Source organism: Loxodonta africana, chromosome 9 (assembly GCF_030014295.1).
Source record: "Loxodonta africana isolate mLoxAfr1 chromosome 9, mLoxAfr1.hap2, whole genome shotgun sequence".
Lineage (NCBI taxonomy): Eukaryota > Metazoa > Chordata > Mammalia > Proboscidea > Elephantidae > Loxodonta > Loxodonta africana.
Window position 1 is genome coordinate 68,060,012 of NC_087350.1, and position 25,850 is coordinate 68,085,861.

A 25,850-nucleotide genomic window follows, 5' to 3' on the forward strand; every position below is an offset into this window, starting at 1 on the left:
AGAAAGCGCCATACCATTTTCTGTAGTGGTTGTATCATTTTATAGTCTGCCAGTAGTGGATAAGGGTTCCAATCTCTTCACATCCTGGCCAACATCTGTTGTTATCTGTTTTGTTTTTAATCAGTACCATTTTAGCCTGGGTAAGATAGGGTTGCTATGAGTTGGAATCTACTCGATGTCAGTAGGTTTTTAAGATGGTGTCTCATTGTAGTTTTGATTTGTATCTAATGGCTAATAGGGGCCCTGGTGGCGCAGTGGTTAGGTGATAACGGCTACTAATCAAAAGGCCAGCGGTTCACATCCACCAGCTGCTCCGTGGAAACCCTATGAGGCAGTTCTACTCTGTCCTCTAGGGTTGCTGTGGATTGGAATTGACTCAACAGCATGGGTTTGGTTTGGGTTTTTAATGGCTAATGATTGTGAACATTTTTTCATATGTTTGTTGGCTGCTTGTATGTCCTCTTTGGTGAAGGCTCTGTTCATGTACTTTGCCTATTTTGTGATTCGGTTGTCTTTTTGTTGTTGAGTTGCTGCAGTTTTCTATAGATTTTAAGAGATTAGACCCTTACTGGATAAATTATTTCTGAAGATATTTTTTCCGAGCCTGTAGGTTGTCTATTTACTCTTTTAATAGAGTCTTGATGAGCATAAGTTTTTAATTTTTAGGTGGTCCCATTTATCTATTTTTTCTTCTATTCATGCATTTGTTGTAATGTTTGTTATCTTCAAAGATTTGTTCCCCTACTTTTCTTCCTATGTTGTCTTCTAGAAATTTTATGGTTTTAGATTTAACATTTAGGCCTTTGGTCCAGTTTGAGTTAGTTTTTGTGTATGGTGTGAGGTATGGGTCCCTTTTCATTTTTTCCAGATATATATCCAGTTTTGCCACACCATTCATTAAAAAGAGACTGTTTCTGCCCTCATTGAATGGACTTTGACCTCTTGTCAAAAATCACTTGGCCATATGGCTGGGTTTAATTTTCTGTTCTCAGTTCTATACCACTGGTCTATGTGTCTGTCATTAAACCAGTACCAAGCTGTTTTGATTACAGTGACTGTACGGTAAGCTTTGATATTGGGGCATGCGAGACCACCTGCCTTGTCTTTTTCTTCAGTATTGCCTTGACTGTTCGGGTTTCTTTCCTTTCCATATGGTCAATATTTTTCTATTTCAGTAAAGAATGTTGTTGGGATTTTTATTGGGATTGCATTGGATCTATAGATTGCCTTAGGTAATGTTGACATTTTCACTATATTCTAGTCCATGAGCACAGGATGTTTTTCCTTTTTTGTAAGTTTCTTTTAGTCCCAGGTAGTAGTGCTTTGGAATTTTCATTGTTTAAGTCTTTTATGTCTCTGGTTAGGTTAATTCTTAGGTATTTTATTGTTTCAGGGGCTGTTGTAAATGATACTGTTTTCTTGATTTCTTTTTCGGAATATTCTTTGTTAGTGTAGAAGAACTCAACTGATTTTTCTGTGATGATATTGTCCCCTACTACGTTGCTAAAGTCTTCTGTTAGTTCCAGCGGTTTTCATGTGGAATCCTTAGGGTCTTCTACATACAGGATCATGTCATCTGCAAATAGAGATAGTTTTACTTGTTCCTTTCTGATTTGTGTACCTTTTATTTCTCTTTCTTGTCTTATTGCTCTAGCTAGGACCTTCAGTACAATGTTGAATAAGAATGGTAATGATGGGCATCCTTGTCTCATTCCTGTTCTCAAAGGGAAAGCTCTCAGCCTTTCTCCATTGAGTATAATGTTGGCTGTTGGTTTTGCATATATGACCTTAATTGTGTTGAGAAATTTCCCATGTATTCCTATTTTGCTGAGAGTTTTTATCAGGAAAGGGTGTTGAATTTTATTGAATGCCTTTTCTGCATCAATCGATGTGATCCTATGGTTCTTTTTCTTTGTTTTATTTATGTGGTGGATTATATCAATGTTTGAATTTGTAATGTTGAACTGCCCTTATAAATCCTGTTATGAACCCCACCTGACCATGGTGTATAATTTTTTTTGATATGTTACTATAGTCTGTTTGCTAGAATTTTGTTGAAAATTTTTGTATCTATGCTCTTAAGGTATATTGGTCTATAATTTTCTTTTTTTTGTTAAATGTCTTTTCCTGGTTTAAGTATCAGGGTTATGCTGGCTTCATAGAAAGACTTCATAGTGTTCCTTCCTCTTCTGTGTTTTTGAAGAGATTAAGTAGGATTGGTGTCAGCTCTTCTCTGAATGTTTGGTAGAATTCTCCAGTGTATCCATCTGGTTCTGGGCTTTTTTTTTTTTTTTTTAACATTTTATTGTGCTTTAGGTGAAGGTTTACGTAGCAAATTAGGTTTCCAATCGATGATTCTTACACTAATTGTTCTGTGACATTGGTTGCGGTCCCTGCAATGTGTCAGCACTCTCCCCATTTTCTCTGTGGGTTCCCCATTTCCATTAATCCAGTTTCCCTGTCCCTTCCTGCCTTCTCACCTTTGGTTTTGGACAGTTGTTGACCTTTTGGTCTCATATAGTTGATTCTTCTTAGAAGCTCGTTCTTCATGGGCGTTATTGTATATTTTATAGCCCTGTTCATTATGTTGACTGAGAGGTGGCCTCAGAAAGTGTCTTCAGTTTCAAGTTAGAAGGTTGCCTTAGGGCTGTAGTCTCAGAGGTTCCTCCAGTCTCTCTCAGGACAGTAAGTCTGGGCTTTTTTTTTTTTTTTTTATATAATTTGTATTTTGTTCTACATTTTTTACTCCTTCTTACAGGAACCCTCTATTGTGATCCTGGTCAGAGTGGTTGGTAGTTGTAGCTGGGTACCATTGAGTTCTTGTTTCAGGTTAGAAGAAGCTGTGGTTCATGTGGGCCATTAGTCCTTTGGACTAATTTCTTCCTTGAGTCTTTGGTTTTCTTTGTTCTCTGCTGCTCCAGGTGAGAAGAGACCCATAGTTGCTTCTTAGATGGGTTCTCACAAGCTTATAAGACCCCAGACGCTACTCAGTGGGCTAGAATGTAGAAAGAACATTGTCTTTATGAACTGTGTTTTGCCAATTGATCTAGATGTCCCCCGAGACTATGGCCCTTGGCCTTCAAGTCTAGTAGTTCAGTCCTGAAGTCTAAGTAGTTTCTGTAACTGCCCCTGTGTGCTCTGTTATATACATGAGTATATATGCAGCATTTACAAATATGTATGTAGAAATATCCACAAAACCTTACCTATATATGTATGCAGGTGTACTCCTGTATGACCTTCCTCACCTATTTAGCATGCGTATTACCTTATGTATCTACTCACAAATTATTGTTATTACTGTTTGTTATTATATGTGTTATAGCATGTATTGTAGTTGCCCTTTATTCTTGCGTACCTCTTAATGCTTTCTTTTGCCTTGGTCACATTTTGCTGACTTTCCCCATATTGTATATTGCCTTTCCCTTCACTAGAATTAACACTTGTCTACTATCTTTTTCTTTTTTTTTTTACTATCTAGTTAGTGATTTTCCCTCCCTTCCCCTCCCATCGCTCGTAACCATCAAAGAAATGTTTCTGTATGTAAACCTGTTCTTGACATTTTATAATAGTGGTCTCATACAATATTTGTCCTTTTGTGATTGACAGTGATTAAGAGCTCGGCTGCTAACCAAAAGGTCAGCAGTTTGAATTCATCAGTAAGTAACTCCTTGGAAACCCTATGGAGCAGTTCTACTCTGACCTGTAGGGTTGATATGAGTTGGAATGACTCAGTGGCAACGGGTTTGGTTTGGTTTTTATTTCCCTCACCGTAACGTCCTCCAGATTTAACCATGTTGTGAGATGTTTTGCGGATTCATCATTATTCCTGGGCTTTTTTTGTTGTTGTTGTTGGCAGTTTTTTGATGACATCTTGTGTAATGGGTCTGTTTAAGTTTTCTACCTCTGTTTGTGTTAGTTTGGGCAGGTAGTGTGTTTCTAGGAATTTGTCCATTTCATCTAGGTTTTCAAATTTGTTGGAATACAGTTTTTTGTAGTATTCAGTTATGATTTTCTTTATTTCTGTTGGATCAATTTCATTTCTTAATATGGTTATATGCCTCTTCTGTTTTTTTTTTTTCTTTTGTCAATCTAGCCAGTGGTTTGTCTGTTTTATTGATCCTTTGAAAGAACCAGCATCTGGTTTTGTTCTTTCAATTGTTTTTCTATTTTCAATTTCATTTATTTCTGCCCTGATCTTTATTATTTCTTTTTTTGTGGTAGCTGGTGGCTTCGTTTGTTCTTCCTTTTCTGTTTTTTCAAATTATCAGTTTCAGTTAATGATTTTGGATCTTTTTTAATGTAGGCATTTATTGCTTTAAATGTCCCTCTGAGGACTGCTTTTGCTGTGTCCCAAAGGCTTTGATATGTTGTGTTTGTTTTTGTTTTATTTTAGGAATTTGATTTCTTCTATGACCCTGTATTTTAGTAGTGTATTATTTAGTTTCCATGTATGTATCCTTTTTTCCTTATTTATCCTGTTATTGATTTCTTGCTTCATACCATTATGGTCAGAGAAGATGCTTTGTATGATTTCAATCTTTTTAAATTCGTTGAGGCTTGTTTTGTTCCCCAGCATATAATCTATTCTGGAAAGTGATCCATGTGTGCTGGAGAAGAATGTATATTGTTCTGATGTGGAATAGGGTATACTATATATGTCTCAGGTCCACTTGGTTTATGGTTTTATTTAAGTTCTCAGTGTCCTTAGTGATTTTCTTTTTAGATGTTATGTCTATAATTGAAAGTAGTGTGTTAAAGTCCCTACTATTATTGTGGAGCTGTCTATTTCTTCTTTCATATTGGTCAGTATCGTTTCATATATTTTGGTGCATTGCTGTTAAACAACCCAAACCTATTGCCTTTGAATCAATTGCTGTTAGGTGCATATATACTTACAATTTATACATTTATATGATAATTAAAATATAATGTAATACATTTATATTATAATTTATATATTTTTAGTTGTTAAGTCTTCTTGATAGATTGGCCCTTTTATTGTTATGTCCTTCTTTATTTCTTGTAATAGATTTTGATCTAAAGTCTATTTTATCTGATATCAGTATGGCCACCCCTGCTCATTTTTGTTTATTGGTTGCATGGAATATTTTCTCCATCGTTTTATTTTCAGCCTGTTTGCATCCTTATGTCTCAGGTGTGTTTTCTTGTAAACAGCAAAAGAATGGATCATGTGTTTTTATCCATTCTGCCACTCTCTGCCTTTTGCACAGGGCATTTAGACCATTTACATTTAAGATTATTACTGAAAATGATGTGTGTCTCTCACTAATTTTGCTATTTGTTTTCTGAGTGTTTTGTATCTTGGTTTTTTTTTCTGATTTATTCTGTTTTTGTTTGTATTCAGGTGTTTTCTTGTGATGAGCCTTTTTGTTATCTTCCTTCTTGTCTTCTGAATGTTTCTTCTTGATAATTTCTTATTGGTTACCACATACATAGTATTATAACATACAGCTTACAATTACAGCAGTGTTTAACATGTGAACAACAGTTAACATATAACCTCAACATAATTAATCTATTTGTGATATGCTCCTCCCCCATCTCTGTTGGTGTGTCTCCTTTAATATCAATATGCAACCTATATCTCATAGGTTTACTTTGTCCTTATTTTCTTAATGCTCTTGCTATTCTATTTGGTATACTTCCTTGAGTAATACTTGCAAAGCTGGTCTGGTAGTGGCAAATTCTCAGAGCTTCTGTTTGTTTGGGAATGTCTTGATTTCTACCTCATTTTTGAATGACAGTGTTGCTGGGTAGAGAATTCTTGTCTGGCAATTGCTTTGGTCCAGTGTTTTATATATGTCTCTCCATATTCTTCTGTCTTCTTCTAGAGTTCCTGGGGAGAAATCTGCATTGATTCTTATGGAAGATCCTTGGTGTGTTATATAGTGTTTTTCTCTTGCTGCTTTCAGAATTCTCTCCTTGGGTTTGGTTTTCAAGAATTTTTTTAGGATATGTTGTGAAGTTGATCTTTTTGTGTCTCTTCTGATTGGAGTTTGTGTAGATTCCTGTATTTGCAGGCTTGGTTCTCTGTTCAGGTCTGGGAAATTCTCTCTTGGAAAATTGTTTCTGTGGGTTTATCGTTGTCATGGTGCTCTGGGATTCCAATAATTCTAATGTTAGATGTCTTACTTGAATCTCACTTTCATTTTTGGATTTGCTCCCTTTGTTTTGTTTCTCTTGAGACTTGATAATTTCAGTTATTTTGTCTTCTAGTTCGTGTATTCTATCTTCTCTCTGTTTGGCTCTATTTTTGAGTGTTTCTCGTGCTTTTTCTATTTCAGATGTTTTATTCTTCGGTTTCAGTAGTTCTCTTTGGGTTTGTTTGTTTTGTTTTCAGTTTGTTTGTTGAGTCTCTTATTTTGTTCCTCCATTTGTTTCCTGAACTCCACTAGTTTGTTTTCTGTGTGCTTTTTGCTTTCTTTAAACATATCTAGCACCATAGTCTGAAAATTATGAATTCTTTGCATTATTCTGGCATCCATAGGAGAGATTTCCTGTTCTTCATGTGTTTCTTTAGATTGTTCCCTCTTGTGATTTCATGTGTTTCACTAAGTGTTGAACTTGCGCCATTTTGTTAGCTGCCAGCTGAAATGCCAGGGCATACACCTACCAGGTTCTCCGCAGGAGAAAGATATGGCAGACTGCCTCTGCAAACACTTGGAGCCCTAGGAACCCCATGGGGCAGCTCCCTTCAGCTCCACAGGTTCAGTATGAGTCAAAATGACCTTGCGGCAGCAGGCTTGGTATTTTCTCCTGAGGACTACTAGATGGAACTCTTATTCTTTTTTTTTTTTTCAGCGCTGGTTCAGGAGTTCTGTACGCTTGGTTTCTGGAATTCAATATACATGTGTGGGGTGGGGGTTAAGTTGTTTGGATATGCTGCCTTAAGCGATTGGGCTTAACTTTTCTTGTGGTATTGGTGTGGGACTCTCTATGTCATTCCCTCACTGGCACCCCTGCGCAGACACTCCCACCACAGTGTCCCACTGTGGGGTGTTTCCTTTGTCCCTGTCTGGCTGAAGTATTCCCCTCACCCTTTGCCCTTGTAGTTCCTTCTGATTCTAGTGCCCTTCAGTCTCGGGTCTCAGCTAGATTCAACAGTACTCTCACATAGCCCCGCATCTCCCTTAGCCCCGTCTGGTGAACTCCATAGCCAATTTGCACCTTAAAAAAAAACCGGCTAGTGCTTCTTCAGATTAGCTCCTTTTCTGTGCTCTGTGATTGGGGTGTTAATCAGCCCTGGCCCAAAATGGCTGTGATGAGTGAGTGCTCCCAGTGTTAGCGAGCAGGATCTCCTGGCTTTTGAGCCGATCCCATTCCTCCTCTTTCCCACTTCTGAACTCACCTCGACTGTCTAACTCCTGTTTGGAGTTCTGAGGTCTCAGTCTGTGCTTGTTTTGATTCACTGTTCAGTGAATTAGTTGCTGGGGGAGTAAATGGGAATATCCACTCACTTTGCCATCTTGCCCTGCCTCTCACCAATTTACTTTCTTACCAGCCATGTTTGAGGGTTTCACAGTCTTTACATCTTGTCCTTATCGATCCATTTCTTTTCTTTTTTTTATTATGACCAGCTTATTGTTTGTGAAGTAGTATCTCATTGTGGTTTTGATTTTCATTTTCCTAAGGACTAATGTCTTCGAGCATCTTTTCCTGTGCTTGTTGGCCTTTTGTATATCTTTGGAGAAGTGTCTGTTAAAGTTCTTTGCCCATTTTTTAGTTGGGATGTTTGTCTCTTTGTTGTTGAGTTGTAGGAATTCTCTCTCTTTATTGTGTACTAGACCCTTACCAGATAGATGATTAGCAAGTATTTTTTCCCATCTTGTGAGATGACTTTTCACTTTCTTGATATTCTGCTTTGATGCACAAAAGCTTTTAATTTTGATGAAATCCAGTTTTTCTTTTGTTGTTTGTGCTTTTGATGTCATATGTAAGAAACCACTGTCAAATTCAAGGTCATGAAGATTTGCCCCATGTTTTCTTCTAAGAATTTTATAGTTTTAGCTCTTAAATTTAGTTTTTTGACCCATTTTGAGTTAATTTTTGGATGTAGCGTGAGGTACAAGTCCAACTTCATTCTTTTTCATGTAGAAATCCAGTTGTCACAGCACCATTCGTTGGAGACTGCTTTTCCCATCAAATGGTCTTGACATTCTTGTTGAAAATCATTTAACCATAGATGTGAGTGTTTATTTATTTCTAGACTGTCAACTCTGTTCCATTGATCTGTATGTCTGTCTTTATGTTAGTACCACAATGTTTGTTTTAAATAATAATATATTGCGTTTTTAGTGAAGGTTTGGACAGTTTAGGTTCCCATTCAACAATTTATACACAAGTCGTTCAGTTACATTTTTCACGTTGTGTGAACATTCTCATTATTTTCTTTCTGTTTGTTCCATTAGTACCGCAATGTTTTTGATAACTGTAAATTTGTAGTACGTGAAATTGGGAAGTATGAGTTCTCCAACTTTGTTCCTCTTTTTCAAGATTGTTTTGGCTACATGAGGTTCCTTCAATTCCATATAAATTTAGGCTTGGCTTTTCCATTTCTATAAGAAAGGGCGATCAGGTTTTTTTGAAAGCTGTTGCATTGAATCTGCAGATCTCTTTGGGGACTGCTTCCATCTTTACAATGTTATCTTTTAATCCATGAACACAGGGCGTCTTTACATTTATTTAGGATTTCTTTAATCTCTTTCAGCAGCATTTTGCAGTTTTCAGTATATAAATCTTATACTTCCTTGGTTAGATTTATTCCTGAGTATCTTATTCTTCTTGATACTTTGGTAAATGGAGTTGTTTTCTTAATTTCCTATTCAGATTGTTTATTGCTAGTATGTAGAAATACAAATGATTTTTGTATGTTGATCTTGTATACTGCAACTTTGCTGAATTCATTTCACTGTAATATTTTTGTGAATTCTTTAGAATTTTCTCTATATACAATCATATTATCTGTGAATAGAGATAGATTTAATTTTTCCTTTCCAGTGTGACTGTCTTATTTTTTTTTCTTGCCCGATTGCTCTAGCTAGCTTCCAGTATAATGTTGAATAGACCATGATCATTTAGAGATTATTTTTGAGGTACTCTGAAAGTGGTCCATTAAAGCTACAAGTTTCTAATGTGTTGTAGAGGGGAGGGGAGTGTGGCCAAGGTATAGGAAACGGTCCATAGATCATCAGACCAGACTTAGAGTTACCCAGCCACGAGGAGGCAGTGACCGGAGAGGTAGGTCTGAACAGCGTGCGGATTCTGTAGTGACCAGCGCTTTGCCCCTTGGTTCTTTTTGATGGTTGTACATAAGCTAAAAGAAGAAACTACTCACTATGGCAAATTTTTAAAAGAAAAAATGAATTTCTCAGGTAATAGCAGCCCATTAAAGAAAAGTTAAAAAATAGAGGAGCAAGAAGAATAAAATAGAAATCACTCAAAATCCCACTTCCTACAGATTATTCAAAATGTTAAGTAATGTTTTTTAATCCCTTCAAACTTTTTAATAAACACACAAATCTGGATGACGGTAAATGTTTTCTGCATTTTAAACTCAATTGCGTCATGAACACCTTTCTGTATCAGTAAATATACTTCTACAATATTATTTTTAGTGTCTTCATTTTATTCTAATCCTTAGGCTATTGTGGCTTTCTGATGTATATACCTTCTAAAAGTTTTTTTTTTTTTAATTAAGTTGCTCTTTATTATTTTATTTGACAAATGGGTAATGTTTGACCGTTGCAAAGCATCTTTTTATTAGTGTATGTTTAGAATTTAAAAATAACTATCTGACACAAAGAAAGCTTAATTATACATCCTTCCGACAGTGGAAAACAGGAAAGATTTTATTTTATATTTTGCTGTCTTTCTAAGTTTTCTCTGCTTAGCCCATCTTCCTGATCATAACCTGTTAGACCCTGTGGTTACATATCAGACCAGTAGAAGTAAACTTTCTGTTTTGGCAACTACTACAGAAAACTTGGTGGTTATCACTCGTACCTCTGGTTAGCTTTATCTCCACTTTTTTTCCTTCTTATTTGGTTTATAGTAAGTGATTCAGACAGCTCTGCTTACTCCTCACCCCAGGATAGTTTTCTCCTTTTGCCTACTTTTGTCCAGAGGTACGATAAGTACTTTATCACAATAGTATATGCACAATGTAGTTCTAAGCCAGGGGTTTTAGATGGATCTTCTGTGGGATATAAGTTTTAGTCACCTGGTGATGGCTGCCTAGAGAGCTATGAGGATAAGAATTCTAAGACCAAGTTTTGAGTTTGGGAAAAAAGACGTCTATGGTTAATTATTATTATCAGCCATAAACCCAGAGTAGTGGTGTGGTGTCATGCAAGACAGATTTCAGACATTTGCATTCTAGTCTCTTACAAGGAAGGACATCATGAGACACAGAATAAATATTTGGAGCAGGTTCGGAAGCACTCCTGGCTTTTCTTGTTTTGCTTTACTCACATTCCAGCCTGCTTCAGATGAGGTTATTCTCGATCTAGGATCCTTTTTTGAACTTCTAGTCTAGATAAGCCTCATTATAAGATAAATCTTTTTAACTCTCCCCCTCTAAGTTTCTGAATAGTTCTTTTTGTCTTGCCGCAACCTTGTTTTGAGCATCAAAACTCAAACCGTCTAGTCTGTATTGGCATAGCCCTTCCCTTTTATTTATGGTCTTTTCCCTCCTGTAGATGTCACTATGATATAGTTAGGTACAAACAACCTGGTGCTGTTGAGTCGATTTGGACTAACAGCGACCTTATAGGACAGAGTAGAACTGCCCCGTAAGACTTCCGAGGAGCGGCTGGTAGATTCGAACTGCCAGCCTTTTGGTTAGCAGCCGAGTTCTTAACCACTATGCCACCAGGCCTCCATAATATTGTAGATACATCATAGTATTAACCAAAAAAACCCATTGCTGTTGAATCAATTCCGACTCATAGTGACCCTATAGGACAGAGCAGCTGGTGGGTTTTAACTGCCAACCTTTTGAATAACAGTCAAGCTCTAACCCACTGCATCATTTGGAGCCCTGGTGGCACAGTGGTTAAGAGCTTGGCTGCTAATGAAAAGGTCAGCAGTTCAAATCTACCAGCTGCTCCTTGGAATCCTATGGGGCAGTTCTACTCTGTTTTATAAGGTTGCTATGAGTCAGAATTGACTCGATGACAACAAGTATTATAATATTATGTTAAATCATTTTCAGTTTTTCCCCTGCGGAGCAGCTAGGTGAGTTCTAACTACCAACCTTTTGATTAACAGCTGAGCATTTAAACATTTTGCTACTAGGACTCTTTATACTCATTTTACAGAAGAATAAATTGAGGCTTGGAGAGCTGTTACCTCTGAGTTTGCGAAGTGCTTCTTCAAAAAAGTAGGGAAACAAGCATTGCATGTATCTTTAATAGCCGAGACACCTAGCCTGAGAAGCACTGGCAAGTACAGCTGGATACTGTTCCTGTTATCATTGGTAACTGTTTCTAAATGACCAGGAATATCTTTGCAGGGAAGGCCTGATAGTTGCCTTAAACATCTTGGGAGAGCATGCAGTATGAATGAATAGATCTCGTCCAGTTAAGCCCAAATTGGAGAAAGAAAAGGAACAGACAAAATTTCTTACTGCAGGCCATCTAAGTTGCATCAACTGGTCCAACCCACCTGGAGCAAAGGAGAATGAATAACACCAAAGACAAGGAAAATATGAGCCCAAGAGACAGAAAGGACCACATAAACCAGAGACTCCATCAGCCTGAGACCAGAAGAACTAGATGGTGCCCGGCTACCACCAGTGACTGCTCTGGCAGGGAACACAATAGAGAGTCCTGGCAGAGCAGGAGAAAAGTGGGGCACAGAACTCAAATTCTAGTAAAAATAACAGACATAATGGTCTGACAGACCAGAAGAGCCCCAGAAGACATGGCCCCCTGACTTTGTTAGCCCAAAACTAAAACCATTCCTGAAGCCAACTCTTCAGACCAAGATTAGGCTGGAAATAGGCTGGACTAAAGGACAGAAAATGATGCTTGAGAAGAGTGTGCTTCTTAACTCAAGTAGATACATGAGACTAAATGGGCGCCCCTGCCTGGAGGCCGGATGAGAAGGCAGAAGAAAGGTTCAGGAGCTGGTTGAATGGACCTGGGAAATACAGGGTGGAAAGGAGGGGTGTGCTGTAACATTATAGGGAGAGCAACTAGGGTCACGTAACAATGTGTGTATAAGTTTGCGTATGAGAAACTAACTTGAGCTGTAAACTTTCATTTAAAGCACACACACACACACACACACACACACACACACACAAGGAAAAAAAAAATCTCTTACTACTTATTCTCTACTCCCCCAGTTCTGATATGGTTGATTAAATAGGCCCGGAGAAACTTCTGCTGGTCCATATCCGAGCCTTTGCCATTGACCAGTAATACAATGAAGTGATACTAGAAGCCATTGAGAGAGAGGTGTATTTTCAGCATTAGTAATGGAAACAGAAGCCTTCTTCAGAGGAAACTGCATGCATGCTGGGAAGATTTTACTTGGTATGCAGTCCCTCTTTCCAGTAAGCATCTTTGGATGTATTTCTGGCAACTGCCGCTATCTCTGTGGAAGAGAATGAAGTAGATCAAGAAGAATCTCCTTACTTAGACTGGTTTAAAACTATATTTCTCCTGATTATTAAAAATATTATTCTAGCCATTGCCGAATTAGCCATATTAACAGATGTTATCTGAGCTTTTGATCTGTTTCTTCCGTTGCAGACTGTGAGTTTCTGTCCTGTGGTGCTAAGCTGGCAAGGTCAGCGGCCTGCTCATTTGGACTTCTGTAGATCCCCTGTTATTTGGGCCTCCACTTAATACTGGCCCTGGCCCTGGGTGAATTGACACTCGAAACCTTGGATACTCTTTTCATTGTTTACAGTTCTTGGATCTCAGGATTTTGTTCCCTTCTCTATGTGCCTATTTTTAGCTGGGGCTTTTATCCAACACCATGACCTTGCCTAGATTCTTGGTTCTGGCATTCTTACGTCTAGTTTATCATCTCCCTGCCTGAATCCCTGGGGTTGTAGAAGTGTTGAAGGATATCACTAAGACTGAAGTCATTAAAATGTATTTCTATCTGATAGGTAAGCTCAACAAGTTGGAGAAATAGTCTTTAAGCCATCGTTTTGAAGGTTGAATTTATTGGTCTTAACTTTCCTTCAAGTTTTTCAGTGTTTACTGTATTCAAGGTATTTTGCTTAGCTCTGTGTCAAGATCTGAAATTGTCTACTGAGGGGGATAAGACTTACATAAATGATTATAATACAAAGTAGAAAAGATGAGAGATACAGAGAAGTACTATAGGGGTGCTAATAGCTTATGCTGTTAGTTTATAATATCAAAGTCCAATAGATTTTATATTGTTGTTGTTGTTAGGTAACGTTGAGTTGGTTCCAACTCATAATGACCCTATGTATGACAGAACAAAACACTGACCAGTTCTGGGCAGTTCTCATAATCAGTGTTATGCCTGAGCCCCTTGTTGCAGCCACTGTGAGAATCTATCAAATTGAGGGTCGTCTTCTTTTTTGCTGACCCTCTACTTTACCAAGCATGATGTCCTTCTCCAGGGACTAGTCCCATCTGATAACATGTCCAAAATATGTGAGACAAAGCCTCACCATCCTCGCTTCCAAGGAGCACTCTGACTGTATTTCTTCCAAAACAGACTTGTTCATTCTTCTGGCAGTCCATAGTATTCAATATTCTTCTCCCACACCATAATTCAAAGGTGTCAATTCTTCTTCGGGTTTCCTTATTCATTGTCCAGCTTTCACATGCTTAGGAGGCGATTGAAAACATCATGGCTTGGGTCTGGAGCAATCAGGAGCACTTTAGTCCTTATAGTGACAGCTTTTTTAACACTTTAAACTTAAAGAGGTCTTTTGCAGTAGATTTGCCCAGTGCATTACCTTGTTCAGTTTCTTGACGGCTGCTTTCGTGGGTGTTGATTGTGGATCCAAGTAAAATGAAGTCCTTGACAACTTCAGTCTTTTCTCTGTTTATCACGATGTTGCTTACTGGCCCAGTTGTGAGAATTTTTCTTTTCTTTGTTGAGGTATAATCCATACTGAAGGCTCTCATCTTTGATCTTCATCAGTAAGTGCTTCAAGTCCTCTTCACTTTCAGCTAGCAAGGTTGTGTCATCTTCATAACACGGGTTGTTAATGAGTCTTTCTCCAATCCTGATGCCTGGTTCTTCTTCATATAATCCATCTTCTCGAATTATTTGCTCAGCATGCAGATTGAATAAGTATGGTGAAAGGATACAGCCTTGAAGCACACCTTTCCTGACTTTAAACCATGCAGTGTCACCTTGTTGTGTTCGAATGACTGCCTCTTGGTCTATGCACAGGTTCCTCATGAGCACAATTAAGTTTTTATATAGATGATGATAATTGACATTTATTGACTACTTCCTACATTAGTAGACATATTTCTAAGCAGTTTATATATTGTTTCATTTAATTCCTACATGAGAAAGGAATTTAATAAACCATATACGTAAGGAGCCCTAGTGGCTAAGTGCTCAGCTGCTAATTGAGGGGTCGGCTGTTCAAACACCCCAGCCGCTCTATGGGAAAAGTACGTGCTTCTGTAAAGATTATAGCCTTGGAAACCCTATGGGGCAGTTCTGCGCTGCCGTATAGAGTTCCTATGAGTTGGAATTGACTCAGTGGCAATGGGTATTTTACACATGAGAAGACTGAGGCACCTAGATGTTAAGTAATTTGCCTGTGGTCATGTGTCTCGTAAGGAATGGACCTGGGATTTGAACCTGGGCAGTCTTGTTTCCTCACCTCTGCTCCTCATTACTGAATTGTACTACCTTAGTGCAGAGCGCATAAAAGACCTTTCATTCCCTGGTCCTGTTAACTCTCTGCATCCTCATATCTCTCCACTCTTCTCACTGTGTCCTATGTGCCAGCCTTATGGAACTTCTTAGAGTTCATTGAACAGAATACTCTCCTTTCTCTTGCCTTTGTCTCTTTTCACCTGCTTTTTTATCTTCCTAGAACATTTTTCTGCCCCTGACCTCTAAGACACCAACTTCTTCCTTCCTCTCCAAGGTAAACTTTTGCTGGCTTCTTTATCTGGATAACTTTTGTTTTAAAGGATGTCATCTTTTAACATTCCAGTGAGATAGCTCCTTTGCAAACCTTTCTCTGACCACCTGGTTTGGATTAGGTTTCTATCTTGTGTTCCCCAAGTGTTCTGCACTTTTATGTTAGCTCTTAACACCCTGAATCACAATTGATAATTTAAGTATTGAACTGAGCTAGAGAAAGATCTGAATCTCTTATCTCAGCATATAGCCTGCTCACCTATTAGGTGAATAAATGCTTGGTGAGAGTTTAGAAATATAAATTACAACACAGCCGCACTGGAAGCCCGCACTTGAGAAGCTATAAGATAATCTTGTTATTTTGAAGGTACTTAAAAACCATCAAGAAACTTACTCTGCAGAGTCTCTCAAAGATAAATGACTGCTTCATTAAATTACTTGTGAACAGATGAGTTTAATAATTCAGAACCCTTGTCTGTCCATTGATCTTTTATAAAAGAGAATTCTTCGGGGTTTTTTTTGGCTGGAAAATTTCCTTTTCTACTCTTTTTTTTTTACTCTTCAGTCACAGGCCATTAGCCATTAGATGTTCCAGAACTTTGCTCTTGAGTGTGTCCTAAGAAATCTCTCTTGGGCACACTGCTAAGAAGCTAAGTCTTGTCTCTGGTATAATCAGTTTATTTGTGAAGATTTTATATGAAAGCCTCAAAAGAACCTTAATATATCAAAAACCTTTTATCTGATTCCCTTCCATGTTATCTAACCATAATCTGGAATGGTAGCCATCATTGACACCTTCTTCTCCTTCATTCCCTTGTGTCCGTTTATTATCAAGTCTGGTTTGCTTTGACTCCTTCATGTTTCTTGAAACCAGCCATTTTTCTCCATCTTCACTGTCACTACTGTTGACCAAGCTATCATCATGTCTTGCCTGTACCACTACAGTAGGTTATCTTGCTGTATCTCTGTTCTTCACCAAATAGCTAGAGTGATCTTTTCATATCTCAAAATGGATCCTGTATTTATGGAGCAGGGAAGGACAGGAGGGAGGTAGATGTGACTATAAAGGGGCAGCACAGAGATCCTGGTAGAGATGGAACTGTTCTGTATCCTGTATCCATGTCAGTGTCTTGGTTGTGGTGTTGTACTATAGCTTTACAAGATTTTACCATGGGGGAAACTGGGTAGAAGATAACATGGACTGTCTCTGTGCTTCTTGCAGACTGCATGTGAATCTACAGTTACTCCAATAAAAATGTCAACTTAAAAAAAAAACAAAACCGACATTTGACCATCCTGTTTAAAATCCTTCAGTGCCTTCCTAGCCTTCTTAGGATAAAGACTAAAGTCCTTAGCATGGTCTTCTGTGACCCATATATCTAGGCTACCTCTCTAGCCTTGTTTATCCTGTACCAGTTTCCTACTAGCTGTCTGTGTTCCAGATATACCAACTGTTCTTTCATGGTTTTTAACATGCCAGATTCTTCTCACTTACAGCCTTCCTACTTGCTTCCTTTTAGCCAAAATGTTAGTCTTTCTACCCCTTTGGTTAATTCTTTCTCATCTTTCCTATATCAGCTCCAGCTTTACTTCTTAGCAGAAGCCTTTCCTGATTCTCCAGACTAACTCAGATTTTTCTGTTAGGAGCTCATAAAATACCCAGTATTTTTCCATTGTAGCAGTCATGGTAATTTATATTCATGCATTTATTTGAATCATTCTTTAGTGCATATCTGTCTCTTCCACTAGACTGTGAGCGTAGGGACTGTGTCTTTATCCTCAGCACCCAGTACAGTGAGTAATGAGCACATGTAAGACATGAAAGACACTGTCTTTCTTTTTAGACCTTGTTCTTTTATTGGCATCTCAAAAGTACCTTAGATATGTAGGCAGGAGAGTAAGGTCCCAATTCAGATATCTAATTTATATTCTTTTCCTGAATCGTAAGTTTGAACTTCTCTTGGATTTCCTAACAGTAAACCTTTTTGGGTCACGGGAGCATATATTAGAGGAGGGATATGATATGGTTGAGCAAGGCGAGCGCTCCTGAGCCTAATGGCTGGATCTTAGGAGTGCCCTAAGCTGAATCTACCAAAGACCCATCTTAGGCTCTGGCCTGCTTATCTGTAGAATATGCAGGATTTAATAGGTCCCTGAGTTCCTATGGAGCTGAAATTCACTTGTCTTCTGAACGGTCAGGGCTCTAGTTCACTGGCTTGGCAGAGTTCTCTGCTGTCACTTTGGTTATTGGTCTACTAAAAGTATAGTCCCAGTTTAAGAGTGTAGGTGTATGTTTTGGTGATTGGGAAAGATCGGTGTTCTTAGTTGTGGACAGTAAAATCCACTCTACTAGTTTAAATAGAAAAATATATTGGTTAGCATGTAGAATTTTGGGGAAGGATAGAAAACCAAGCTTGGATCCTACATAGGCAGAAGCAGCACAGCCAGGAGAAATATCTAGTCACGCCAAAAGACTGTTTGAGCAGAAATCCCGCCGCTACTGCAACCTCTCACGAAGTTAGAGATCAGACACCAGAACCTCTGGAACCTTTGCTATAGTTGCAGCCAAAAAACCCATCACCTCTGTGACTGCTTGATATGAGAACTATATGGCTTCCAAATTACAGCATGCCACTTCCATCGTCCAAATCTTGCACAAATATGCCTGTGTGGTAGTCACTGCATCATATGTAGGACTTAGTTGCAAGGTAGTCCAAGAAATAGTCTTTTGCTTTCTAACCTCTAGTGTTAAGGAAGGCATACTGAAACCTGGTGTTGTATGAGCTAGTGTGCATCACCTGCCTTAGCAGGTTAAGGAAAAAAAAAAAAAAAATTTTTTTTTTTTTTTTTTTTTTCTAGCTAGACCTCATTTGCCAGTAAATGTTTGATTTGAGTCTAGTGCAAATGACTAAGCTTGGTACTACCTATTAGGAACTTAAGAAGGAAACATAACATGAAACAAAGTAATGATGTTCTTTTGGATTTTCAAGTGGTGAATTTTGTGCGTGCAGAATTGTGTACCTTATGGTTTTACCTACTAATATATTTGCATATTGATCCCCAGAATATTATTGAGAACATCAAGTGTAGAGTGTTCATGCTGTACTAAGAGCTATTAGTGCAAAAGAGAGTAGACAGTGCTTTCAGGGAGCTCACAGACTTGGTGTGGCAGTGTTTCTCAACAGGGGTATGCATTAAAGCAACTTATGGAGTTAGGAAACGTAAATGCGGCACTGCACATTTATATATCCAGTATCTGTCACACCCACCAGCATGAAGTCCCCAAATTAGAGAGTTAGTCACAGAGCAAAGACAAACGTATAAATCAGATTCTCTGTGGGTAGGGCCCAGAAACCTGCATTTTTAGTAAGCTTTCCTATTGATTCTTAACTGTTCTACCTTGCTGAAAAACCACTGGCCTGGTGGATCAATAATAACTCTTAATGTTATGTTTTGATTGCAACAGTCATTTCCTACATTTTCCATTTGTTTTAAAAAGTTTAAAAAATGCATGCTTATTTTATAGGGGCAGAGTTACCAGGGCAAGTTATCTCCATGGCAGCTTCCACCCTCGCTACCTTGGCCATCTCTATCACAGGGTACGAATCAAACAGTGAAGACCAGCCCTCGACTCAGCCTGCAGGTGACTGATGTTATGAAAGAATGTCTTTAAAGTCGTTCTGGAAAATGAAATATAAATAGAATATAAAATTAAGAAAGATACTAGCATCACAAAATGCTAACTTACTCTTGCTGGTTCTTTTTTTTTTCTGTCTGATTTTTGTTTTTATACCTTATTCCCTCTCATTTTTGTTCTCATGTGCCACTTTTTTCATACCTTGAATTATTTTGCCATCTTGGGTTTCTTATCTTGATTCTTGCTGCCTCCATCTCATTCTTTTCTTTTTAAAATGACTTTCTTATGTTCTTTCTCATTTTCCTTTCATGTTATTTTCCTTTTGTTGGGGTCTCACATACCTTTTTCCACATTTTTCCTCTCTTTATCATTTTCTTGTCTTGGTTTTTTATTTTCCATTTCTTTTGTTTACAACTGCTGTTCAGTTCTCCGTTGCTTTTTTTTTTTTGGTCTAACTCCTTGTTGCTTTTATTCCCACTCCTCCTATTCTTTTTGGGCTTTTCTTTTTCATCTTCTAGTCATTTTATTTTTAGTCATCCATTCTCTGGCATTTCTTCTAAAAATTTTGATTTGCATGCTTCATGCTATTAGCGTATTGACTGTTTCCCCTGAAACAGACTTTACTGCTTGTTCTGGCTTCAGTATTCTGTGTGGCCTGGCTACAGAGGAGTTGCAGCCTCCTGTGAGATCCTAGCTGGTAGATTTATACTAGCATTAGGTCATATTATTCTTGCACAGAGTTCAGCAATGTAATAAGTCATCCTGCCTGTGATGAAAAGTGTAATAATGCCAAAGGTATTTGGAGTTAGGGAATATGGTGAACTATTTTTGAAGAATTGACTTTAGAAGAGTCTTGAAGGAAGAAATCAGCTAAGAGATTGGCATTTGGGGTAGTAGGAATACTTCATTTTTTTGCACACTGAGTATGTTTCCAAAGTGGAGAGGGAACGTTTTGGTTATGGACTTATTCTTCCAAGTATCTGCCACATTCACCAGATGAAATTCCCAAATGAGATACTCAGAGAGCAGAGTCAAGCAGAAGCATGTCGTATTTAGTTTGGGGCTTTAACCCCAAACCTTAGGGCAGACTATTAGAGCTGGTGAGGTGGACCGACCAACCATGGTGCTAGTTATATCAGTAGTAAAAATTTACTCAAACAGTAAACATTTATTGTTAAAAGAAACATTAATTAATGATACAGCACTCAGAGGACTGCTACTATGCAGTTGCTTATGAAAGTTATCAAATAACAGAAATCATTTATTCAACAAATACGTAGTGAGTACCTACTGTTCTCTGTGCTAGGAATACAGTGGAGGGAGAATAAGGCAGACAGGGTCTTAATGCTCATGGAACTGACATCTGAGGAGAGAAAGTGAAAAGTAAATAGAACATGATATAACTATATAAATGTTTTATAGAAGATTATGGGTAAATAGGGGGTGAGATTATGGTTGTTCTCATTTCTGTTTTTTTCCTAGATTTTCTGAAATATACTTTTATAGTTAATTTTTGTTTGTTTTATGAAAAGGAAATCGTCTTTATCATAGTGTATCCTGAGTAATATGGCATTAAGAGTTGTATGATTTCTTGTGTCTATCTCTGGGCATAACTAGGAAATAGAAATAATATAACAATGTAGTAAAATGTAACATAGTATTTGTATCATTAGAAAACAATGCCTTTTGTGAAATAATTCTTTTAGTATGATTTCCTTTATTTGAGAATCCCTCAGCCCCAGCAGTCTGTCATTGTTTTATGTCTCATTTAAAGAAAAAGATATCTGAAAGCTTGGGTTCTTCATCCAAGAACAAGTGGCTCCATTTTAGGTGAAATGACACAGAAAAGCTATATTGTGTGAGAAATATATTTATAAATACATGTAATATAAAGCTCTTTTAAAAGAAGAAGAGCTTTTAAATATATGAATTCTATTACATGTTAATATTGTTGCTTTATATATGATTTGTATAATTTTTTTGGGTTATAATTCTCAGCTATTACCTATTTTTCTCTTTTTAAATGATACACATACGTGGTTATAAAAAACAGTATAAAGTAAACATGGTAAGGAGTAAAAAGTTACCTGTCTTCCAACCCTAACGCCCCCAAAAAACTTATTTTCCTCAGATTTAAGCATGGTCAACAGTATACATATGCAAACATACATGTATATCTTTTTTTTTTAACCCAGTGTAATCCTACTGTACAAAAAAAATCAAACCCGTCCAATCGATTCCGATTCATAGCAACCCTATAGGACAGAGTAGAGCTGCCCCATAGAGTTTCCAAGGAGTGACTGGTGGAATCATATTATGCATATTATCAAAGTTCATTTTGAAGGCTTAAGATAGGGTACCCTCGTCAATTGCTCTGTATCGCTGTTCACTAATGTGGATTCATACAGCAGGTGATTTTTTTCCTTCCCTCTTCAGAAACCACAGACGGAGGAGAACCCCCTCCAACATTGTCCTCATCTTCTTCAGCTTCTACTCCTTCACCCACTCTGGGCAGACCAAGACCTGAAATTGGATCTCTTCTCAGAAAGAAGAAAGCTAGTGATATCTACTTCGTGTCTCTCGTTTGGGCCATTGTTGTTGTCCAGATCTGGTTGAACTTATGGATTGTGCAGTTACTGCCGGTGCCTGTTGCAGGTCGTTATCTGGTTAATTATGACCTTATCTTATCTTTTAGGACTTATTTTTATTTTTTTACTATTTGATTTTAATATTCAATAGTTTTACTATTCTAAATAAAATAATGTTTTATTTACATTTAAATAATAAATTTTATTTTGGAAATGTATCACCTTGATAATTCTTTAATATTTCATATCTAAGGTCACACATGTATGTGAAATTGATATATGAGATTGATAGCTCCATGTAGAGAGTTAACTGTTCAGCCTTACATGATTCTGTGGAAGAGAATATTGACAACAGTCTTGGTTTTAGGGTTTACAATTGAATTTTGACAGCTGCCCTTAGTAAAGTGCATTTTACATTGCATTTTTCTCTTTTTTTAATTGTGGTAAAATATATATAGCATAAAACGTGCTACTTTAACCATTTTTAAGTGTACAATTCAGTGTTATTACTTAAATTCACAGTGTTGTACGACTATCGCCACTAGTTATTTCCAAAACTTTTTTGTCATCCCAAACAAAAATTCTGTTCTCATTAAGCAATAAGTCCCCCTTCGTCTCTCCCCTCTGCCCTTTTAACCTCTAATCTACTTTTTGTCTGTTTGCATTTACCTACTCTAGGTATTTCATAAGTGGGTTCATGTAATATTTGTCCTTTTGTTTCTGGCTTATTCATTCAGCATAATGGTTTCAAGGTTAATCCATGTTGTAGTATGTATCAGAAGTCATTTCTCTTTATGGCTGAATGATATTCTGTTGTACATGTATATACCACATTTTGTTTATTGAGTCATTCATTTGTTGATAGACATTTGGGTTGTTTTCCATCTTTTGACTATTGAGAATAACGTTGCAGTGAACCTTGGTGTGCAGTTATCTTTTGAGTCCCTGTTTCCAGTTTTTTGGGGTATATACCTATTCCAGTGCATTTTTAATTCAAATGAATTTAGATTTTTGTGAAATATATATATGTATATATGTTGTTAGGTACTGTCGAGTTGGTTCCGACTCATAGCGACCCTGTGCACAACAGAACGAAACACTGCCTCATCCTGCGCCATCCTTAAAATCGTTGTGTTATGCTTGAGCTCATTGTTGCAGCCGCTGTGTTAATCCACCTCATTGAGGATTTTCCTCTTTTCCACTGACCCTGTACTCTGTTAAGCATGATGTCCTTCTCCAGGGACTGATCCCTCCTGACAACGTGTCCAAAGTATGTAAGACGCAGTCTCGACATCCTTGCCTCTAAGGAGCATTCTGGCCACACTTCTTACAAGACAGATTTGTTCGTTCTTTTGGCAGTCCTCGGTATATTCAATATTCTTCGCCAACACCACTATTCAAAGGCGTCAACTCTTCTTCGGTCTTCCTGATTCATTGTCCAGCTTTCACATGCATATGATGCGATTGAAAATACCATGGCTTGGGTCAGGCGCACCTTAGTCTTCAGGGTGACATCTTTGCTCTTCAACACTTTGAAGAGGTCCTTTGCAGCAGATTTTCCCAATGGAATGCGTCTTTTGATTTCTTGACTGCTGCTTCCATGGCTGTTGATTGTGGATCCAAGTAAAATGAAATCCTCGACAACTTCATTCTTTTCTCTGTTCATCATGATGTTGCTCATTGGTCCAGTTGTGAGGATTTTTGTTTTCTTTATGTTGAGGTGTACTCCATACTGAAGGCTGTGGTCTTTGATCTTCATTAGTAAGTGCTTCAAGTCCTGTTCACTTTCGGCAAGCAAGGCTGTGTCGTCTGCATAACGCAAGCTGTTAAAGAGTCTTCCTCCAATCCTGATGCCCCGTTCTTCTTCATATAGTCCAGCTTCTTGGACTATTTGTTCAGCATACAGGTTAAATAGATATGGTGAAAGAATACAACCCTGACGCACACCTTTCCCAACTTTAAACCACGCAGTATCTCCTTGTTCTTTTCAAAAGACTGCCTCTTGGTCTAAGTACTCGTTCCTCATGAGCACAATTAAGTGTTCTGGACTTCCCATTCTTTGCAGTGTTGTCTGTAATTTGTTATGATCCACACAGTCGATGCCTTTGCATAGTTAATAAAACACAGGTAAGCATCCTTCTGGTATTCTCTGCTTTCAGCCAGGATCCATCTGACATCAGCAATGATATCCCTGGTTCCACGTCCTCTTCTGAAACCAGCCTGAATTTCTGGCAGTTCCCTGTCGATATACTGCTGCAGCCGTTTTTGAATGGTCTTCAGCAGAATTTTGCTTGCATGTGATATTAATGATATTGTTCTATAATTTCCACATTCAGTTGGGTCACCTTTCTTGGGAATGGGCATAAATATGGATCTCTTCCAGTCAGTTGGCCAGGAATCTGTATTCCATATTTCTTGGCATAGACGAGTGAGCCAAGATGGGGTAAAGCTTTCAGGACCTTCATTTGCTGATGTGGCATGACTCAAAAAACAAAAATGTATATATACACACACAAAATCTTGATTTTTCTTCCCTTTAACAGGCAGTTGAATTTTATGTATGTATATATATACACTTATGTGTGTATATATGTAAAATATGCATTATGTAAAAATGGAATCATGGCTTTCCACAGATCATCATATTGCAATGTTATAAGTCTTTATACCTGAATATTCTGATAACTTAAGGTCCACCTTATAGTGTTGCTTCTCTATAAAGCAGTCTTCTAAGGGTGGCAAGAATAAGGAAGAGTTATCTTTGATTCAGGTGCATTGTGGAAGAGCCTTTCATTTGATACTTGCCTCATTGCTTGGGTTTTCCCTTTTGTGCTTTTATAGACTAAATTGGCATTATAAAAGCCTTCAGTGGGCGCTCTGGGCTCTGCTATCCAGGAACCTCCTAAATTTGATCAGTATTTATCTCTTCTGTCAAGGTTCTTCACTATTGATTAAAGAAGTTTTTTGAAAGCACATCTCCACCATGGTCTAAAAGTCCAAACTGATTGGCCTGTTTATTTTCTTGGTCATTAATTGTCAAACTTCTCATGTTTCTTATCAGATTGAACAGTTAATGAGATAGTTACCATTATTTTAAACATTGACTAATTTCAGAACAACTGTGTAAAACATACAATATAGGCATACCTTGTAGATATCGTGGGTTTGGCTCTAGACCACTGCAATAAAGTGAATATCACAATAAGGCGAGTCATATGAATTTTTTTGGTTTCCTAGTGCATATAAAAATTATGTTTACACTGTAATGTAGTCATTTAAGTGTGCAGTAGCATTATGTCTAAAAATATACATACTTTGATTTAAAAGTACTTTATTGCCAAAAATGCTAACCATCATCTAAGCCTTTAGCGATTCATAACCTTTTTGCTGATGGAGGTTCTTGCCTCGTTGTTGATGGCTGCTGACTGATCAGGGTGGTGCTTCCTGAAGGTTGAGTGGCTGTGGCAATTTCTTGAAATAAGACAACAGTGAAACTTGCCACATCGATTGACTTCCTTTCACCAAAGATTTGTCTGTAGCATGCAGTGCTGTTTGATAGCATTTTACCCACAGTAGAACTTCTTTCAAAATTAGAGTCATCTTCTTAAACCTTGCCACTGCTTTATCCACTAAGTTTATATAATATTCTGAATCCGTCATTGTCATTTCAGCAGTGTTCACAGCATATTCACCAGGAGTAGATTCCATCTCAAGAAACCACTTTCTTTGCTCATCTCTAAGAAGCAACTCCTCATCATTAATTTTTATCATGAAATAGCAGCAACTCAGTCACATCTTCAGGTTCCACTTCTAATTCTAGGTCTCTTGCTGTTTCCACCACATCTGCAATTACTTTCTCAACTGAAGTCTTGAATCCCTCAAAGTCATCTATGAGGGTTGGAATCAACTTTTTCCAGACTCCTGTTAATGTTGATATTTTGATCTCTTCCCATGAATCACGAATGTTCTTAATGGCATGTAGAATGATGAATCCTTTCTAGAAGGTTTTCATCTTACTTTCCCCAGATCCACCAGAGGGAATCACTTATCTACGACAGCTATAGCTTTATGTAATGCATTTCTTAAGTAATAAGACTTGAAAGTTGATATTACTCCTTGATCATGGGTTGCAGAATGAATGTTTTATTAGCAGGCATGAAAACAACGTTAATCTCCTTGTACATCTCTGTCAGAGCTGTTGGGTGACCGGTGCATTGTCAGTGAGCAGTAATATTTTGAAAGACATCTTTTTTTTTCTGACAGTGGGCTTAAAATACTCAGTAAACCGTGTTGTGAACAGATGTGCCTTCTTCATCCAGGCTTTGTTATTCCATTTCTAGAGCACAGGCATAGCAGAGTAGAATTAGCATAATTCTTCAGAGCCCTGGGATTTTCGGAGTGGTAAATGAGCATTGACTACATGTCACCAGCTGCATTAGCCCCTAAAAAGAGAGTCAACCTGTCCTTTGAAACTTTGAAGCCAGGCCTTGACTTTT

The 25,850-nt window shown here is 37.8% G+C and overlaps 1 protein-coding gene across 4 annotated transcripts in view; it reads left to right on the plus strand.

Moving 5' to 3' along the window:
- Positions 1–25,850, plus strand: part of TMEM245 (transmembrane protein 245) — a 103,981-nt gene that overhangs the window by 15,539 nt on the left and 62,592 nt on the right. For all 4 annotated transcript variants that reach the window (XM_023545067.2, XM_023545066.2, XM_010587768.3 and 1 more), the window contains exons 4-5: positions 18,656–18,772; positions 21,203–21,421. In XM_023545067.2, coding sequence (XP_023400835.2) covers positions 18,656–18,772; positions 21,203–21,421 — 336 coding nt within the window. The remainder of the gene's footprint in view (positions 1–18,655; positions 18,773–21,202; positions 21,422–25,850) is intronic.